A 20,540-nucleotide genomic window follows, 5' to 3' on the forward strand; every position below is an offset into this window, starting at 1 on the left:
TGGATAAGACACGTGCTCACGATACCTGCTTGAGACCAGTTCTACCAACTACAAGTTCCTCTATCAGAATCAGTACAATAAGATGGTCCTCTAATACCATGAGCTAGTTATCCAGCCCAGTGGCTGAAAGATTGATGTTCGGTTTCACCAAGTTCGATCAAGACATTTGAAAATGGTCAAACTGGATACGCTTTACACGCGTACAATCTAATTATCGATACTAGTAATATTGCCGCCATGGAAATATTAGGTTCCAGTGTAAAATGTTCTTTATTTGACAATGATCAAATGTTGAACTGAAATTCAAATTCAAACACTGAAGATGACACCAAAGGTGTTGAAACATGTTTGTAACCTTTCAATAAATTCGTGATATTTTTAGACAATATTATCGTGCTTTATTATGCTCAAATGTCTTCATCGAGCTTGTTTGAACTGGGTTTGAAAATCACTACAGTCCTATTTTATGACTATCTTGAAGTATATCCATCTTTTTCTTATTGTTTGAAACTATTTGACAAGAGATATTATGCCTTGATTGGTGTTCTGTAATTTGTCATTTTTCATTACTTGAAATAATAATACAAATAATAATAATAGCTCACATATTCATTAATTTATTCCGATATGAATTATAAATTTGACTTATTTACAGTATTTAGTATCTCTTAGTCACGGAATGTAGCTGTTTCATACTGTATGAAGATGTAATTCTTCAGACATATTGAATCGAACTATATAAAATCAATATTAAATGGTATTGTTCCAGAAAAATGAGGAATCAATGGGGCTTTTTATTCAGGCGGTCTGCGGTACTGTTTGTTTTATCAATTACAGAAATGATACATATCATGGGAACGAAAGTTACTTACTTCTGGTGGTTTCATGTTGAGTACTTTGGTGATTCTGCCCTGCATTATAAGAAAGTGAGGGTTGTTGACATTCAACTGAACTGAATTGAACAAGTCGTTGACTCGTTTGTTCTGCACAGCCGATCCATTGATGAAATACCTGTTTTTACCACCAACTACAACCTGCATATTCGATAAAAAAACAAAACATTATAATCAAAGAAATCAAAACTATTTTACCAGTACTATATGTTTGGAGCTGAATAATTTTATGATTTCAAATTATTTCTAGTATTTAATGTGTAATCAACATTCCGAATGTGAATCTCGTTTTGGGCACGATCAATATTCAGTGGTCAGCCAGGATAGCCTTGATGACTATGGCGTTGCACCCTTCAGCCTGCTAGCGCTACCTGTTCGCGGGTTCGAATTTCGACAAAAGGCATCGATGTTTGACGCTCTCTTAAAATTACCCTTCAACTTTTCATTTCCCACGCAAAATGCTTATACTGTATTTGCATCATCCGCAATAAAAAATCATCCAATGCTCAATTATAAAAAACACAAACGGTTTTGAATCGCGCAGTACTTGGCGGCTGATGGAGGGGGAAACGCACCGTCGAGTCCACTCGACTCCCCACAACCTGCCATTTAGTCTCTTTTATGCCGCTGTGGTCGAAAGATCATTACGTGTTACTAGCATATGACACATTTATAAAAAGTGGTGAATCAGTAACTAAAAGTTAAGCCAGTGGACTGTTAACAATGTCGTACGTTCTCTGATGAAATGTTACACATTTTCGAAGAGAATGAAGAATTGACGGGGTTAATGAGTGTTTCATCTGAATAGGATTTTAAATAAACAGAACTGTCGTTATTGGGCTTTGGAAGTTGAATTGAGTTTTTAATACTGATTCACCACTTTCTATAAATGTGTCCCATTTGTGTGCATACAAACACGCGATGATCTTTCGAACACTGCGGTATAATAGCGACTAAATGGTAGGTTGTGGGGAGTCGAGTGAACTTGACGGTGCGTTTCCCCCTCCACCAGCCGCCAATTACTGCGCGTTTCAAAACCATCCATTTCTCATGACCCACCCTAGTTCTAAGGTTATGGGAACAGTAAGGGTAACCGTCCACTGGAACAGTATTTAACCGATCCGTTCGGCCATTGGATCGGTCGAATCTGCTGGCCGTCAACTCGGCCGAATACTGTCGTCCATTGGAACCGTTTTCGTCAGTTCAGTAGTTGACTGGTTGCCAGAAAGTGAAGTGGCAAGCTAGTTAGTGGGGAAAGTGATTCTTCTTTGTGTGTTTACGTACGAAGTCTGTCAAATTTCATCCATCGAATGGATTTCGATGAGATTATGCTACTTGAAAGTACCTTCTAATAAATTATAATAATAATAGCTCACATATTCATTAATTTATTCCGATATGAATTATAAATTTGACTTATTTACAGTATTTAGTATCTCTTAGTCACGGAATGTAGCTGTTTCATACTGTATGAAGATGTAATTCTTCAGACATATTGAATCGAACTATATAAAATCAATATTAAATGGTATTGTTCCAGAAAAATGAGGAATCAATGGGGCTTTTTATTCAGGCGGTCTGCGGTACTGTTTGTTTTATCAATTACAGAAATGATAAATATCATGGGAACGAAAGTTACTTACTTCTGGTGGTTTCATGTTGAGTACTTTGGTGATTCTGCCCTGCATTATAAGAAAGTGAGGGTTGTTGACATTCAACTGAACTGAATTGAACAAGTCGTTGACTCGTTTGTTCTGCACAGCCGATCCATTGATGAAATACCTGTTTTTACCACCAACTACAACCTGCATATTCGATAAAAAAACAAAACATTATAATCAAAGAAATCAAAACTATTTTACCAGTACTATATGTTTGGAGCTGAATAATTTTATGATTTCAAATTATTTCTAGTATTTAATGTGTAATCAACATTCCGAATGTGAATCTCGTTTTGGGCACGATCAATATTCAGTGGTCAGCCAGGATAGCCTTGATGACTATGGCGTTGCACCCTTCAGCCTGCTAGCGCTACCTGTTCGCGGGTTCGAATTTCGACAAAAGGCATCGATGTTTGACGCTCTCTTAAAATTACCCTTCAACTTTTCATTTCCCACGCAAAATGCTTATACTGTATTTGCATCATCCGCAATAAAAAATCATCCAATGCTCAATTATAAAAAACACAAACGGTTTTGAATCGCGCAGTACTTGGCGGCTGATGGAGGGGGAAACGCACCGTCGAGTCCACTCGACTCCCCACAACCTGCCATTTAGTCTCTTTTATGCCGCTGTGGTCGAAAGATCATTACGTGTTACTAGCATATGACACATTTATAAAAAGTGGTGAATCAGTAACTAAAAGTTAAGCCAGTGGACTGTTAACAATGTCGTACGTTCTCTGATGAAATGTTACACATTTTCGAAGAGAATGAAGAATTGACGGGGTTAATGAGTGTTTCATCTGAATAGGATTTTAAATAAACAGAACTGTCGTTATTGGGCTTTGGAAGTTGAATTGAGTTTTTAATACTGATTCACCACTTTCTATAAATGTGTCCCATTTGTGTGCATACAAACACGCGATGATCTTTCGAACACTGCGGTATAATAGCGACTAAATGGTAGGTTGTGGGGAGTTGACGGTGCGTTTCCCCCTCCACCAGCCGCCAATTACTGCGCGTTTCAAAACCATCCATTTCTCATGACCCACCCTAGTTCTAAGGTTATGGGAACAGTAAGGGTAACCGTCCACTGGAACAGTATTTAACCGATCCGTTCGGCCATTGGATCGGTCGAATCTGCTGGCCGTCAACTCGGCCGAATACTGTCGTCCATTGGAACCGTTTTCGTCAGTTCAGTAGTTGACTGGTTGCCAGAAAGTGAAGTGGGGAAAGTGATTCTTTTTTGTGTGTTTACGTACGAAATCTGTCAAATTTCATCCATCGAATGGATTTCGATGAGATTATGCTACTTGAAAGTACCTTCTAATAAATTATCAATTATAACGCAATTATTTCTACTTTCTAATTCTACATCAGTAGAATTTTCTACATTTTACCTCTTGAATTCAGTTTTTCTCTTTGTTATTCTCATTTTTCTCTCTTTATTAACAAAATGTTAATAACTTAATCCTCACAGATTCTATTTGATTGAACGGAACTTGACAAACACATATGTTCATCATGTGTATGATAAGTTATGTTCAATCTAATAGAATCTATAAGGATTAAGTTATTAACATTTTGTTAATAAATGTTACGGTAGGTAAATAAATGTTATTAACAAATTAACATTTTGTCACTTTGGTCAATCAATTAAAATCGTCCTTGGTTCTGAAGCTGTCTGGCATTTCGATCAGCCCAATATTTCTTCATTCTCTCGGATCGTTGTCGTCTTTCTGCATCAGTGATCACAATCTCCCTGTGCATTTTTGGCAAATTGAATATGTGCGTTTTAAGTAAATGATTTATTTTCACTTTATCAATGGCATCCTCAACTTCCAAGCCTATTTCTTGAAGATCCTATTCATCAACATACTTGCCACATTTTCTCTCTTTTAAATTACGCATTACAAGCTGTTTCAGAACTCGATTCTCAGGCATTCGCAGAACATGGAAAAATGATAAATTCTTTGTTTTTCATTATACTAAGGATGGGCTCTACTTTCTTATAGACTGTCTCATTGGTTGCAATTCTCCAGACTCCATTCTTTTGATAACTTTTATTTATGATGGTTCTTATGGACCGTCTCTCTGTTTTGCTCACCTGATCTGTCTTGTTGTCATTTCTGATTTGAAAGAGAGTTTCACACGCATAAAGCGCTTCTGGACGGACTACACTATTATAGTGGCGAATTTTTGATTTTATAGAGAGACATTTTTTATTGTAAATTTTCAAAGTCAAATGTTGGGCTCTTTTCATTTTCATTATTCGGTTCTGCCATGTTCGGTTCTCTTTCAATCTGCAGTGAATAATTTCTTCCAAGTACTTGAAATGATCAACCACTTTTAATTCTTTATTATTGATTTTGATCTTGTTCACACAGAGAGGATCTATTGCCATAATTTTCTGTTTTCTCATATGATATATTCAAACCAATCTTCTGTGAAATTCGTTCAAGATTCTCAATCTGTAATCCAACTTCTCTCATATTCACCGACAATACGGCCAGATCATCTGAAAATCCTAGTACAGGGACCGGCATATTAATCTGACGATTTTGTAGTAATTGTTATGTTTGAACCACTGTCATTGAAAAGGCGGTAATGTTGTACATCGACAGGTCTATTCTTGCCATTACAGTAGCCAATAGGTCGTGATCAAGTGAACATCAAGCGATTTTGATTGAAGCTTATTTTAAAAATAATGACTCAGTTATTTGAACACAGCGTTCATGTCGCAGTCATTTCAATAATTTAAATCGACACGCGCCTGTTCCCAGTAGGAATACGATCTTATTGTGGGTGAAGAATTCCAGGAACACGTTGTCCGCTTTAAAAACGAAACCAACAGGACGGAAACGAACCGTGAAAAAACGCCTGAGTAACTTTTACACGGTCTCCACGACGTTCAGATGCAACATACTGTTGCGCTAGCCATTTCTAATCGAAGTGTACGACAAATTCTTCATTACGACCTAAAATTCCATCTGTATAAGAAAATGTTAGTATTGTTAGTGTAACAACTTAATGCAAATTATTGGGCACATTCAGTGGCGGCTCGTGCAAATACTAATGGGGGGTTCACATTTAACATGAGCAACAAGATCTAGATCTTTAATAATTTGTTAAACCCCATGTTTCAAGTGAATTTTGTTCGTTTCACGTAGTAGAATGTAATTTTTTACATAGTACTAGGCCTATCATATTATTACGTAGGTAACAAAATATTCTAATGGGTTGTATTATATTAAGTACCTATATAATAATTTGGATTTTCGTTTAATAATAATAAGTATTTAGATATACTCAGGATTCTCAACCTAGAAGATGTACTCCCATACTCCCATTGAATAATTCATGTACAAATCATAAATTATACAGAAAACAGCAATAATTTTTCCTCGATGTAAGATAATTTCCAATCAAAGAAATAAGGATTAACATGCTTTTAGAGACTTTGTTAACACTCACCCTCCTTCTAGTTGGCATTTACAGAGCATTTTTTGAAAATAAAATCCATCCTCCTCTCCTTCCTTGCTGCGAAAACATCGATCACCTTCTCATTGAAGTTAATGATATTTGCTATCATTTCCTTCTCAATAGTCAGCATTGCTAATGCTGATAGCCTGACCTGGTTCATTGTGGAGCGCAAAAACGTCTTGATTCGTTTTAGTGTAGAAAAACACCTCTCAGCTTCAGCTGTTGTCATTGGGATGGTTGAAATTATCAACAAAAGTTTATAGGTTTCGGAAAATGACGAAGTTAAGTTATTTTCAATGAAAAATTGTAGCAAACTGACAGCACCAAGCAAATTTCTGAAGTCTACTCTTCTAAAAATTATTTCAAGTTCTGTTTTTAGGCGATTTTTCTCAAGAAATGAGTAAACCTTAACAGTATCTTCAAGCAAGGTATCTGGGAAATCCTTATTGAAATGTTCAAATTTTTGTGAGTCCAATAAACAGATTGCTGAATAGAATGTTGTGAATGAGAACCGGGTTTTGATTTGAGTGGTGATGATGTCACAGGTTTCCTTGGCAGCCACTGTTCTACTGAGGTAGGTGTCCTCTTCGCGCCTTGAACGTTTGGGCACACTTCCTGCACAGTCTGCTACCATCTCCATCAAATCATTCATTTTAGTTCTTTCCTCTTCAACAGCTTTGATAAAATGTTCAACATTTGATTTGATTTTCATAGCATCTGTCTTAACTGTTTGCAGCTGATTATATAAAATGTCAACATGAGGCATTAGCCTGTGAAAAACCGAGAGCCAAAAAATGAATATATTATCTTTGAGAAGACGAGCAATAGCACCTGCTTTTATAATACTAGAAGGTTGTTTTGATGTGGATTGAATCTCCTCCATACACTCGATTAGCTCTTCTCTATATTCAAAAACTGTATTCACAGTTCTACTTTTAAAATTCCACCTTGTTGCTGACGCCCTAGGTACACGTTTGCCGACTACTCTGTCTAAAACATCTATTCTTTGAGGAGAATTTGAAAAAAATTAGTAATATCACTCAAATCTGAGAAAAAATTCTTACATCTTGATTTTGACTCGCTGCTTGTGCTACAATTAAATTGAGTTGATATGCATAGCAATGCACAAAAAAAGCATGCTTATAGGTTTGTTGCACAATTGTCTGCACACCAGCATGTTGTCCACTCATCACATTCGCACCATCATAACTTTGAGAAATGAGTTTTTCTGGAATTGTTATGACAGTATCCAAACTTGAAAAAATACATTTTGCAATCGATTGTGAATCATGACCCTCAGGATTATCGAACTTCCAAAATCTCTCTACTGGTTGACCATTTGATAAAATATACCGGAAAACTAAAACTAACTGAAATGCAGACGAAATGTCAGTTGTCTCATCTGCTATCAGAGAAACATATTGAGCATTTTTAATCTCCTGTTTGATATTTTCTTGGCTCACAGAAAGCATGCAGTCCAGCAATTCATTTTGAATGTCTTTGGAGGTGCCTTTGAAAACTGTAGCACTATTTAAATGTTCTTTCAAAGCCGAATCAAGCTCTGCAGTAAAATTCACAAGGCCTTTGAAAATTCCCGGATTTAAAGCATTGTCGTCCTCTCGATGACCCCTAAGAGCTAACTCAAATGCACCACAAAATTTAATGCAGTCTATAAGTTTGGAAAGCACATACCTATTTTTGGTTACTTGCTCATTATGTTTTCTGATGCTCAAACGATAAGTACTATCAAGCTGTTGACGAACATCAATTTTACCAAGTAAATTGAAATCCAATGAAGCACTAATATGCGCATGTGAGTTTTCATGCTTTTTAATTTTTTGAGTCAAATGAGCTAAATCACACACACCGTTCTTAATCCATGCTGGATCGCCTTTTTCGCGAGCAAACAACAAGCACAGAAAACAATAAAGTTTGTTAGTTTCTTCACAACCACACAGCCAAGATGTCTTTTCATATTGTTGGTCTTTGAAATCTCTCTTGTATGTCCTGAATTTCGATGTAGAAGTCTGATGTATATCAATTGTCGGTGTAGGCCTACCACTTTCCTTAATCGATATTTTTTCCTCGATTGATAAATTAGAGAACACTATCTCTTTTAAATTACGCATTACAAGCTGTTTCAGAACTCGATTCTCAGGCATTCGCAGAACATGGAAAAATGATAAATTCTTTGTTTTTCATTATACTAAGGATGGGCTCTACTTTCTTATAGACTGTCTCATTGGTTGCAATTCTCCAGACTCCATTCTTTTGATAACTTTTATTTATGATGGTTCTTATGGACCGTCTCTCTGTTTTGCTCACCTGATCTGTCTTGTTGTCATTTCTGATTTGAAAGAGAGTTTCACACGCATAAAGCGCTTCTGGACGGACTACACTATTATAGTGGCGAATTTTTGATTTTATAGAGAGACATTTTTTATTGTAAATTTTCAAAGTCAAATGTTGGGCTCTTTTCATTTTCATTATTCGGTTCTGCCATGTTCGGTTCTCTTTCAATCTGCAGTGAATAATTTCTTCCAAGTACTTGAAATGATCAACCACTTTTAATTCTTTATTATTGATTTTGATCTTGTTCACACAGAGAGGATCTATTGCCATAATTTTCTGTTTTCTCATATGATATATTCAAACCAATCTTCTGTGAAATTCGTTCAAGATTCTCAATCTGTAATCCAACTTCTCTCATATTCACCGACAATACGGCCAGATCATCTGAAAATCCTAGTACAGGGACCGGCATATTAATCTGACGATTTTGTAGTAATTGTTATGTTTGAACCACTGTCATTGAAAAGGCGGTAATGTTGTACATCGACAGGTCTATTCTTGCCATTACAGTAGCCAATAGGTCGTGATCAAGTGAACATCAAGCGATTTTGATTGAAGCTTATTTTAAAAATAATGACTCAGTTATTTGAACACAGCGTTCATGTCGCAGTCATTTCAATAATTTAAATCGACACGCGCCTGTTCCCAGTAGGAATACGATCTTATTGTGGGTGAAGAATTCCAGGAACACGTTGTCCGCTTTAAAAACGAAACCAACAGGACGGAAACGAACCGTGAAAAAACGCCTGAGTAACTTTTACACGGTCTCCACGACGTTCAGATGCAACATACTGTTGCGCTAGCCATTTCTAATCGAAGTGTACGACAAATTCTTCATTCCGACCTAAAATTCCATCTGTATAAGATAATGTTAGTATTGTTAGTGTAACAACTTAATGCAAATTATTGGGCACATTGCAAAGCCGCTCGCGAGATCATTCTCAAAAATTTCCACCAGGATGCCGTTATTCTTTCAAGTGACGAGGAACATTTTCATTTTTCGGGATTTGTGAATAAACAGAATTACCATTATTGAGCAGCCAATAATTCACAGTAGTAACTAAAGTAAGTCATTCAAAGAGAAATTGAAGCAATTCCACAAGTGATGATTGAGCGAGCAATGGCAAATTTTAGAATTAGATTAAGTGAGTGTGTGGAAAGTAACGGAAATCATTTGGATAACATAATCTACAAATAAAGAGCTTTGTGAGTAATCTATGTAATTCACTATAAATTGCAAAATTTGATCTTTAATTTGATATATTATATAATTTAATTGTACGAAACACTTTAGTTATCATCCCTCAAAAATCGTCAGGTTTTTATGCCGGGCCCTGTATATAGCACTTTATTGTGTCTCGACCTACCCCTATCTTGGTACTCACTGGGTTTTTTACTTGCCAAATTTTTATTATATAGTCCAGTGCAATATTGAATAGAAGTGGGGAAAGCCCATCTCCTTGTCTCAGTCCAGTCTTTATTGGGAAACGTTCAGAAAGCTCTCCTCTGAATTTAACTTTTGACTGTGTACTTGTCAAAGTCAATCCTATCATCTTTATCAACTTTGGATGTAGACCATATGTCCGGGCGCAAATGTCATGAATAAGGCACTCCGTGGTCATTTTTGGGTAACAACCGTGGAAGATGTCTCAATTTCTTCGTTAGGTCTAGCATAATAAGGATCGTGATGATGATAAGTCGAAATCACAGGCAAACACATCGGAAACAAGAGGGCCGCCAAAATTTTCAGGGTTTCGCTATATCGCTTGTATTTCAATAACCATTCAAGATATTCGACCGGTTTTCTATTATGCTAGACCTAACGAAGAAAATGAGACATCTTCCACGACTGTTGCCCAAAAATGACCATGGAATGACATTTGCACCCGGACTAATACAAAATAATATCTAATACAAGAATCTTCAAAAAAGTTGGTCTGTGAATGCAATCATACGCCTTCTTGAAATCAATAAATGTTATAAACAGCTGTTTATTATTGATTTTAAAGTTCTCAATTATCTACTTCAAAGCCAGAATCTGGTCCGTACAACTTCTGTAAGGCCTGAATCCTCCCTGATATTCCCCTAGTTAAGGTTCTAATACACCTTTTGATCTATTCAAGATTATTCTGAGAAGAATTTTATACGTATAGCCCAACAGAGTGATTCCCCTGTAATTATTAGGACCTGTAATATCTGACCTTTCTCCTTTTTTGAAGAGTGGATGAATTATACCAGTTGTCCAGTGCTCTGGAAGCATTTCTTCATTCCATATGCTTCAAAAATGTTTATGCAACTCTGTTAATGTATTTTGACTACAATTCTTCCATAATTCTGCAAAAACCTGGTCCTTTCCACATGCCGTATAACTCTTCATCTCCTTTACTGCTTGCATTACTTCATTGATAGATGATGGCTCTGCCTGCTCTGGTTTGGGCAATAAACCCTGTTTAGTTTCGACTAGGAGTAACTCTGTGGGCTCCTCACAATTATAAAGCTTTGTGAAATATGCTGCCAGTATTTCAACATTTCTCGACAACATTAAAACGTCTTTATAAAACAGAAACAACTTCAAAAAACAAAAACAATCAAGATTGTGGAACAATTTTAGGTTAGGAACACTAGTTGTTGTCTCTCCTCGGCCAGTTAGTTCAGCCGGATAGAGCCGGAAAATCACATTCAATTCGGATCGAAAAATTGATCGGCCGGAGACGGCCGTATGAAGAAGCTGTTGCAATGGACGAGCATCTATTCCTTTCTTTGTTGGGGGGGATCGTTCGGACGATTTCGGTAGTTTTCGGCCGATGCTAGTTCGGACAGAATCGGTTCCAGTGGACGGCCCACCTAAACATATTATGTAATCTGCATGCAGGAGACATTACCATACATTGGTTTTATTTTATACCATTTCAAAAGGCTTCCTCCTCTTAAGCCTTCAGATTAGAACTTCATTTTGTGGTACAGTAGTTGCCTTCCCCGGTTGCCTTAGGATTGACATGATGATGAAGTCTCAATTCGTGCCACATGGCAAATCAAATATCTCACTGGACACAAATTTAATTTCTGTGCAAGTGATTGTTTTTTATGTATCAAGGAAAGTTGGCCATATTTCTTAATAACTTACTTGATTTCTAATTTAAGTTATCAGAAATTGATGCTACATTTACATGCACATCCCCAGAATTGGATCCCATACTCCCAAAATAGTTTCAAAATCTTGTTTTGTAGAATGATCTTGTTTTTCAAAGAAAGGCTGGATTGGCGAACAAACAACCTATTATTTGCCAATATCCTAGATATAGCACAAGCCTGAAGCTCATGCAGGCATCACTCTCAGCAAGAAAATGTATGATGTGTATACATTTTAAAATTGCAATAAAGTTATTCATAGAAAAGCAACTTATAAAAACTATCAAAATATAAATACTTCTCGTCTTCCACCACGACCAGTAAAGTCGGATAGTTGAGTCAAGAAATAAAATAATCTGATATTAAGTACTGGCAATAGAATCCTTGAAATGTGCTGTTCACTTACCTGTCTAGTAATAGTAATTTCATTTGACATTTCATATCCAAGAGGGCTCTTGCTTCTATCCGAATTGTCAAAGACGACTGTAACAACAGCTTTGGTTATTCCAGCTTGTCCACTCTTATAAACAAGTTCTTGCAACGAGCCAGCTCTCACCTACAACCGAGCATAAAATTAAATTTGTATTAAAATCTGGTCAGATTTAAATGCATTGTAAAAAGGCAATTGGTCCGAACTCCATACCAATACTCTAGGGAATTGTTCCTGGGTAAGAAACATATCTAAATATGAAAATATCATATTTAAATTGTCCGGAAGTCTTCATTTACTCACACAGCGGCCATTTTGATTTTTTCACTTATTATTTTATTCCTAAATAATGGTTAAACATACGAATTTGAAACTTTATACAATAATTTATAATAACTATACAAAGCTACAAAAAAGTATGATAATTTTTCCTATTCATAAAACAAAATGGCGGCCATTTAAAATGTTTTTCTCAAATAACTCACAAAAAATAATTTTTTTTTTGGTAAATTTAATCACCTATCGATTGGTACCTGATGTTTTAAGATTGGACCAATATTAACTGAGATATGCTTATTCTAAACTTATGCCAAGACCAAGAGGGTTATGTAACATTAATTGTTTGAAATAATCTAAAATAGTTTACAAATGACATGCAAAACAGACTGAGACTGTTGCATTGTTGTGGCAGACTTTAGCCTTGGTTTGCACTGCAGCTAACCCCCAGAGGTGTCCTGTCACTAAAGCTGCCATATCTCATTTAATATTGATCCATCTTACAAAATCAGGGACCAATCGATAAGTAATTAAATTTACTAAAAAAAAGTTATTCTTGTAAATTTTTTGTAAAACCAACAATTTTCGAATTATTCAAGAAACAGAATTTTAAATGGCCGCCATTTTTTTATGATTTTGAAAAATTATAATAATTGTTTGTAGCTTTGTTTAGTTGTTATAAATGATTGTATAAAGTTTCAATTTCGTATGTTCAACCATTATTTAGAGAAAAAAATAATAAGTGAAAAAATCAAAATGGCCGCTGTGTGAGTAACTGAAGACTTCCGGACAGTTTAAATATGTTTCTTACCCAGTAACAATGCCCTAGAGAATTGGTAGGGAGTTCGTAAACACTCTGTATATAGATTAGTACGCTATTGCGTATACGTTTAATCAGCCCTTAAGTCTAATATATTCTAGATAGACCTACCTACTGTGGGTCGGTCTATATATAATATTGGCGTGCCAAGTACATGAGTTATAATTATTTTAAAGTATTTAAAGTCATTACGGCAATTGGTTCGTCAGAGTTTAACATTAAATTTAAAGACAAAGTAAATTTTGTTGTATTAAAAAATAAATAACTTACTGAAGTATAGTAAATTTAAAGACAAAGTAATTTACAGTTTGTGATACAAGCATACAATGGACCATAAAAAGTATTAACTTATCATAATGCCAGGTCTAATAGACTGAGTGGCTACTGGCAGAAAAGATAAATGGGCACAAGTTGAAAATGCACTTTGATCTGTGAATCTTCATTATATTTTAATTCAACTTGCTAATGGTTTTATTTCGAATAAATTAATGTTAAAGCAATTGAAGCAATAATGAGTTTTGTTAGTGCCTGCAATTAAAGATCTATTTACCTATAGGCTAGGCTAAACATATTTTGATGTCTACATAGCAGCCGTAAATAGCTCAGCTTACTATGCCACCTTAATTCAACTGAATATAGAGACTAATAATATATTACATATTTTACCTTATAAGAAATATAAATGTTTTGTAGACTAGACTAGTAGTAGTAGTATGTAATACATTACCGTATGCAGTAATTATGAATAGGAAGGGTACAAATTACAGCTTATACTGTGTAGACGATAGGCCTAAATTATATAACATTACATATTATAAATCATTTTCGATAAAGATACTTAATGCTTCTTTACCTGGCTAAGATTAGTAATTCCGAGGACAAAGCAAATAGAATCCAATATGTTTGATTTTCCACTTCCATTTAAACCAGTAATTGCATTGAACTGGTGGTCAAAATCTTTCACCTCGGTCCTTTTTCCGTAAGACTTGAAGCCATCCAAAATTATCTTTTTAATGTGCATTTTGAATAGAAATAATTGTTCAAAATAAGATAATTTTTAACGTTGTAACAAGATTAGCAGTTGTTATTGTAACAAGAACTGGGTTGAAATGTAGTTGTTTTCATTGGGATTACAATCTATTGTACAGTAAATAATTGACATTGCTGTTGAAATACAACAAACCTAATAACTGTTTGTTATTAAAATATCACACACATTTTCAAATTAATCACAAACTTTAAACATAGCAAGAAATATTTCACAATCCAGAAAGCAGTTGAGAAAATTAGAAAATGAGGTTAGGATTGTCAGTCAACATTTTGGCGCTAAAACAAAAGAGTGGAGCTCTGGAATTCGACAGCTATTTACATTTGCAAAAGTGAGATAAAATGATAATGCACAAATGAAAGGGGAAATATTTTTTTTCTTTCCATTCAATATTTCTAACAAAGTATTGAATTATAGAAAATATGTTTATAAATATATATCAGTCAAGTAAGATTGACAGCGCTCCTGGCGAGACGACTTCTATGTTTTTGTACTGGTGAGTGGCGCGGTTTTTTAAATAAAAAGTGAACATTTTTCTTCACTTTAACAAAGATTTTTTTTTTTGAAAATAAGAGGCAATGTCAATCAGGGGTTGGGGTGACTTTTTCTTCTTAAAACACATAGTGCCAGTTGCACAATAGCCGATGCAAAATTTAATCGTGATTAATTCCACGAGAACCAATATCAGAAAAGCCGTCTCAAATAAAATCTTTATTTGTCCCAAAAAACTCAATTAAAATGAAAAAAAAAAACAGTTATAAAGAAAAAAGTAGAATACAATATAAAATGAAAAATTAAAAATAGGTACCATTAAATAGGATTATACATAACTATATTAAAACGGGAAGTCCCTGCAAGGTTCGAGGAACCTGAGCGCAGAGGCCTAGTGTTTAATGCTTAATAGTAGAAGAAAATAATAATGGGATATTATAATTATTAGGAAATAGGGAAGAGAAAAAGTGAGTCAGGAAGGGAAGAGAAAGAGCAAAGTGAAGGCATACGGTAAGTTAGTACCGTAGAATAGTTAAAAAGACTGATCAAAAAAGGCCTTCTCTGATTGCTTCTTGTGAAATTAATCACGGTTAAAATTTAACCGGCTCTTGTGTAACCGGGCCATATAGTATTAATAATTTAAGGTTTATTTTTAAAATTCCATCAAACAGACTCACAGATCCTCAGCAACAATAAGTAAATTGGATTTGAAAATTTTTGAACTACCTATATTATTTTTTGAAAAAGCTGAGAAACAAATTAATCTAATCTGATAAAATCCTTCCATCACAATCATCGGCCTCAGTTCGATTCTTTGCCGAATTTCAACTAGGTTTCCTGCCGGTATTGTATTTGAAAAATCAGGGAAACGCAAAATATGTCCAATATTGGGTGTGTATTTTGGAAGAGATTTTCCAATACGTTCATAGAACGCATCTAGAGCTTTAACCATGATAATCACGGCATGTTATTGATTGAAATTGATGATATCAGTGAGATTGTTGTAGTTCTTAACTTGATATCCGCCATGAAATTAGAAATTATTAAGATCCACGGTTATGGAATTAAAAAGAGTTGCCAACATTTGTCTTGCCATTGCTTGAGCTGCATGAAAGCTAGACTATCATTAATTAATTTTGAAAAAATTGCCATCAAAATTTATATTGGAGTTTAATTCCATTTCAAGCTCTTTGAAGCTTTCTAGATGAATAGTTAATTTTTTGGTTATATGAAAACGTCATTATTTGACCCCCCCCCCAGAACCCAGCGCCCGGTACAACGCACCCTTTGCACCCCCTTAGATCCAGCCCTGCTGGGCATATACTTTTCTTATCTATGGTAGAAGGTAGGGCAAGGAAAATAACAATATAATATTGAATATATTGTTTGTTGAAATTAATTGAACGAGCGTTAGCAAAGTTCTCACTTTTAACTTAATAGAGCCCAAAGTCGTTTTCTGTCTGTATGTTCGACAAAAACTTTGGACAGAATTGATCCATCAGCTTCAAATTTTGAACACGAATTCTTCAAACCTTTTTACAGGTCAAGTTTGTTATTAGACAACAAAAATGACTCACTCCTTCGTCCTTTTTCAGGATATAAAAATAACATTAAAAGTGGACAACAGTTTTGAAGCGACAGTACGTTTTTTTATTGGAATAGGATCGCATGAAACCTACTACTGTATCATACTAAAAGGTATTATATTCAGCTGTTTCCATAATAATATTCTCACCAACTCTGTAACATTACAAGTTGCGGATCTCAGAGATCAATACAACAGTTCATGAGCGAGTTCTTAAACCCAGGGGGTTTCTAGTTGAAAATATTTGAATAGCTCAGGTCTATACATAAATTTCCATTTCCATAAATTATAATAGTCTATATTATATAAAATATTTTTAGCATATACGTTTATAGTTAGGAGATGTCTCTTCTATTTTATTGTAGGTAGTTAATCAATATTAATTATAATTATTCTTATGATTATTGTAGTTGAAAATCAATATATCCAGATTTGCTTACCCTTACACCATAGATCTCAATAATACATCCTGGGGTATACGTGTAGTATAGCTATCTCTGCTATTTTTTAGGTACTGTATTAGAAGAGTTCAATCAATGTACCTAGAATACAAGGTATAAGTACCTGTATTCTAGAGCTACCTACATTGAGTTCAATGAGACTCACTCTAAGCTCCAAGATGTTATTGGTAGATTAAAGAATGATGTAATCCTGGTTCACAGTAATCTCAAGAACTGAAAAAACTGATTATTATAACAGCGAGTTTTTATAAAATATATTTTAGAAGTCCATTAGTTGAATCTTCAAATTTCAAATTGGATTAAAATATCTCTCCATTGGGACAAGAAAGATAGATTGGCCAAAATGTGTTGGCAATCGATTTTTTTAAATTACGCTTATTAAAAGTTCTCATTCTGGGTAAATTATACTTGCCTACCGGTACGCTTTTTATCTGTTCAAAAACGTTTTGCGAAATTGTCTTTCAAGTACACTGATTATGAGCAATTATAACTTAAAATATCCCAAAAGTTTTGAAATTACAATGATTAGCTTCTCATCCTTTTTTTATGCTGTCGGATTCAGAAAATCATGAGCATTTCATATTCTGGGTTGAAATAGGCTACTACACGAGCTATAAATTAACGTTTAGCATGTCATCGCGATTAGTTCATTTGTGGCTGCCACATTACAAATTAAACTTTCTCAATTTGAAACTCATAGAGATTTTAAAGGCTAAAAATCATGTAAGTAAATGTATAGAACAAATATGTTTATTTCATGAAATAGTCGAAACAAAATTAAAATCCTTAAATAATTTCACAAGTAGAAACTGCTATTCTAGAGAATAAACTTGAAAATTCAACTAATTTTAAGGACGATTGCCAAAAAATCGTTCACAAATATGGCTCCTCCCTTATCTGTTGATGAAATATAATTGGGGACTTGTTAAGGGACTACCTTCTAATTAATTGTACATGTCTTGAATGGGCTATTCAATTTTTAGTTTATTATCACGGATACATCATTTATGATATTTCCATGGACAAGAAATGCCGCTTTTTAAAAACGTCTTTCAACGGTGTAACAATTATTATATTCAATTAGGTTGGCCTATATATCAATTGAACAAAAAAATTATTTTTCAATAATATTGTTAACTGGAGTTTTTAACTTTTCAGGAACAAAATTGCGCCAGGGACACTTCACGAGTCTAATTTTAATGGTTTAAATCATCCGAATTCTGTAAAACGGGGCTCTCATGTCTGTAAAAGAAGCCTTAGTATCTTGAGAAGACCGATTTCTGGAAGTTTGTCGTTCATCTTCCTAACTTATTCAGCAGCAGTTCTGATCTGTTGTCTTCAAAAAATCGTATTTCTGTTTATAAAATGGGATATCACTGCTCTACGTTTCAAGGCTATTGAAAATTTGAATGTATCTGTTTTGGTTCTTTCTATACTGGTAGAATTTGGGATTTATCTAAAGAGAGTTGAAATATTGATGAATATCATAGATGTACCCATTTTCGAATATCAAATGCCTTTGTCAGAGGATATGAAGAAGGTGAAGCAGGAGGCATGTAATAAAGATGTTTCCATTCAAAACCAAACTGAAAGTTTGGTTTTTCTCTATAATTTTGTGACTTTCACGATTTCTGTTATTTATAGTATAATTCAAATACTTTTTGTCAATGATGTAAAATTTGATGAACTACCCCTCATCTACGTTTATTGGCTACCAGTCCCTATGGACAATGCTGTAATTTATTCTATACAGCTATTTATCCAGAATCTTGATGGAATAGTGCTTTGTGTCGGATACACTGGTTGGTTTGTCCTGTATCTAAGTGCAATCGTTCACACCCAACATGAAGTTCAAATACTCTGCCTCTATTTGCGGGAAATGGATGAGAGACTTATTTCAGAAGATTACAGCATGAAATCACTCACAGAAAGGAAGAAGCAATTTGGAGAAAATATGTCGAATACAGAGCTAGTAGAACAAAATAGAAGATTGAAATTCTATTTGAATCAGCTCTGTAAACATCATACAGCTATAATACAGTGAGCTCATAAATTTTAAATTCTTTATTTCCTTCATAAGTTCTTTTCAAATTCATAGATTGAAAATTATTTATCCTGTCTGTTCACATTCAGTAATTAAATGGTCCAAAATATCCACCACTTATCCACATACAGAGTGGGTGAAAAGTCCGAGAACGGCTTAATATCTCATACACAAAGGTAATTTGACGGTGGGTGTGATTAGGTAGGGATCCTACTCAAATTGAAAATAGGCTACTACTTTACTATGACTTTAGAAATCTAGTCCGTCATCTTGGATCCTCCATATCGAATGCAACTTAATTTTTTTAAATAGGAAGGTGGTCATGCGATACATGATTTCGATACTGAATTTCAAGACAAAACGAATGGCGAAAACCGCACATCAATATCTCAAACCGTTTAGAAGATATTCACATTATTATCAATATTATTCAAAGCAGAAAGGAGAGAAAAAAGTCAGAAAACGGCTTAATATCTCATATACAAAGGTACTTTGATGGTGGGTGTGATTGGGGATCCTACTCAAATTGGAAATACTACTTTACTACGATGACTTTGAAAATCTGGTCCGCCATCTTGGATCCGCCATATTGAATGCAACTTTATTTTGTTAAATAGGAAGGTGGTCATGCGATACATGATTTCGATACTGAATTTCAAGACAAAACGAATGGCGAACACCGCACATCGATATCTCAAACATTTTAGAAGATATTCACATTATTATCAATATTATTCAAAGCAGAAAGGAGAGAAAAAAGTCAGAAAACGGCTTAATATCTCATATACAAAGGTACTTTGATGGTGGGTGTGATTGGGGATCCTACTCAAATTGAAAATAGGCTACTACTTTACTATGACTTTAGAAATCTAGTCCGTCATCTTGGATCCTCCATATCGAATGCAACTTAATTTTTTTAAATAGGAAGGTGATCATGCGATACGGAATTTGAAAAAAAATGAATGGCGAAAACCGCACATCAATATCTCAAACCGTTTAGAAGATATTCACATTATCAATCAATACCATGCCAATCAGAAATGAGATACCGCGTACATAAGTGGTATTGATTGATAATATGAATATATTCTAAACGGTTTGAGATATCGATGTGCGGTTTTCACCATTCATTTTTTCTCAAAATCCCGTATCGAAATCATGTATCGCATGACCACCTTCCTATTTGAAAGAAATAAAGTTGCGTTCAATATGGCGGATCCAAGATGGTGTATCAGATTTCTATAAAGTCATAGTAAAGTAGTTTTTCAATTTGAATGGGATCCCCAACCACACACCTACCGTCAAATTACCTTTGTGTATGAGATATTAAGCCGTTCTCGGACTTTTCACCCACTCTGTATACTATGAATAAAATCTGGTGTGGCACACTCACACAACTTTCCTTTCCGTTATGAAAATTGATCACCTGACGCTACGGTAGTTTTCAAGCGCATCTCAAGTCTACTATTCACAGATCTGAGCCAGCTGCTGGTGACAGGACAATAACACTGGAGTTACACGAGGTCTGCTATCTCATAATAGTGAATGATTTAATAGAATCAACAATTGCCAACAGTTTGCAATTGAATAATCACATTTTCTCAAATTTCGAGCTTATTTCCAATTTAAGGTGAAAATGTTACTGAACATTAATTGTAGAGATTTCCATGTTCAATCTTTTCCACTCGATTTTTTTTGTTTAAACTGTATCTGAAGCCTGATAATTGGGGAATCTAAAATCAAACTTTGCGTAGATGGGACGGAGCTCCTGAAATTTTCACAGATATGGGACTCGTGGCAGTTGATAGAGCTTATTAATGACTATTTTAGGTATAAATTTGATCAGAATCGTTAGAGCGCTTTTCG

The 20,540-nt window shown here is 34.8% G+C and overlaps 1 protein-coding gene across 1 annotated transcript in view; it reads right to left on the reverse strand.

The window, feature by feature from the left end:
* Positions 1–14,357, reverse strand: part of LOC111049438 (structural maintenance of chromosomes protein 2) — a 60,596-nt gene extending 46,239 nt beyond the window's left edge. Inside the window, exons 1-3 of the mRNA XM_022335513.2 lie at positions 13,898–14,357; positions 11,925–12,074; positions 2,537–2,698 (exon numbers count right to left, since the gene is read on the reverse strand). Coding sequence (XP_022191205.2) covers positions 2,537–2,698; positions 11,925–12,074; positions 13,898–14,065 — 480 coding nt within the window. The 5' untranslated portion in view covers positions 14,066–14,357. The remainder of the gene's footprint in view (positions 1–2,536; positions 2,699–11,924; positions 12,075–13,897) is intronic.
* Between the last annotated feature and the right edge of the window lie 6,183 nt (positions 14,358–20,540).

The sequence above is a fragment of the Nilaparvata lugens genome, chromosome 2 (genome assembly GCF_014356525.2).
Source record: "Nilaparvata lugens isolate BPH chromosome 2, ASM1435652v1, whole genome shotgun sequence".
NCBI classification, from domain to species: domain Eukaryota; kingdom Metazoa; phylum Arthropoda; class Insecta; order Hemiptera; family Delphacidae; genus Nilaparvata; species Nilaparvata lugens.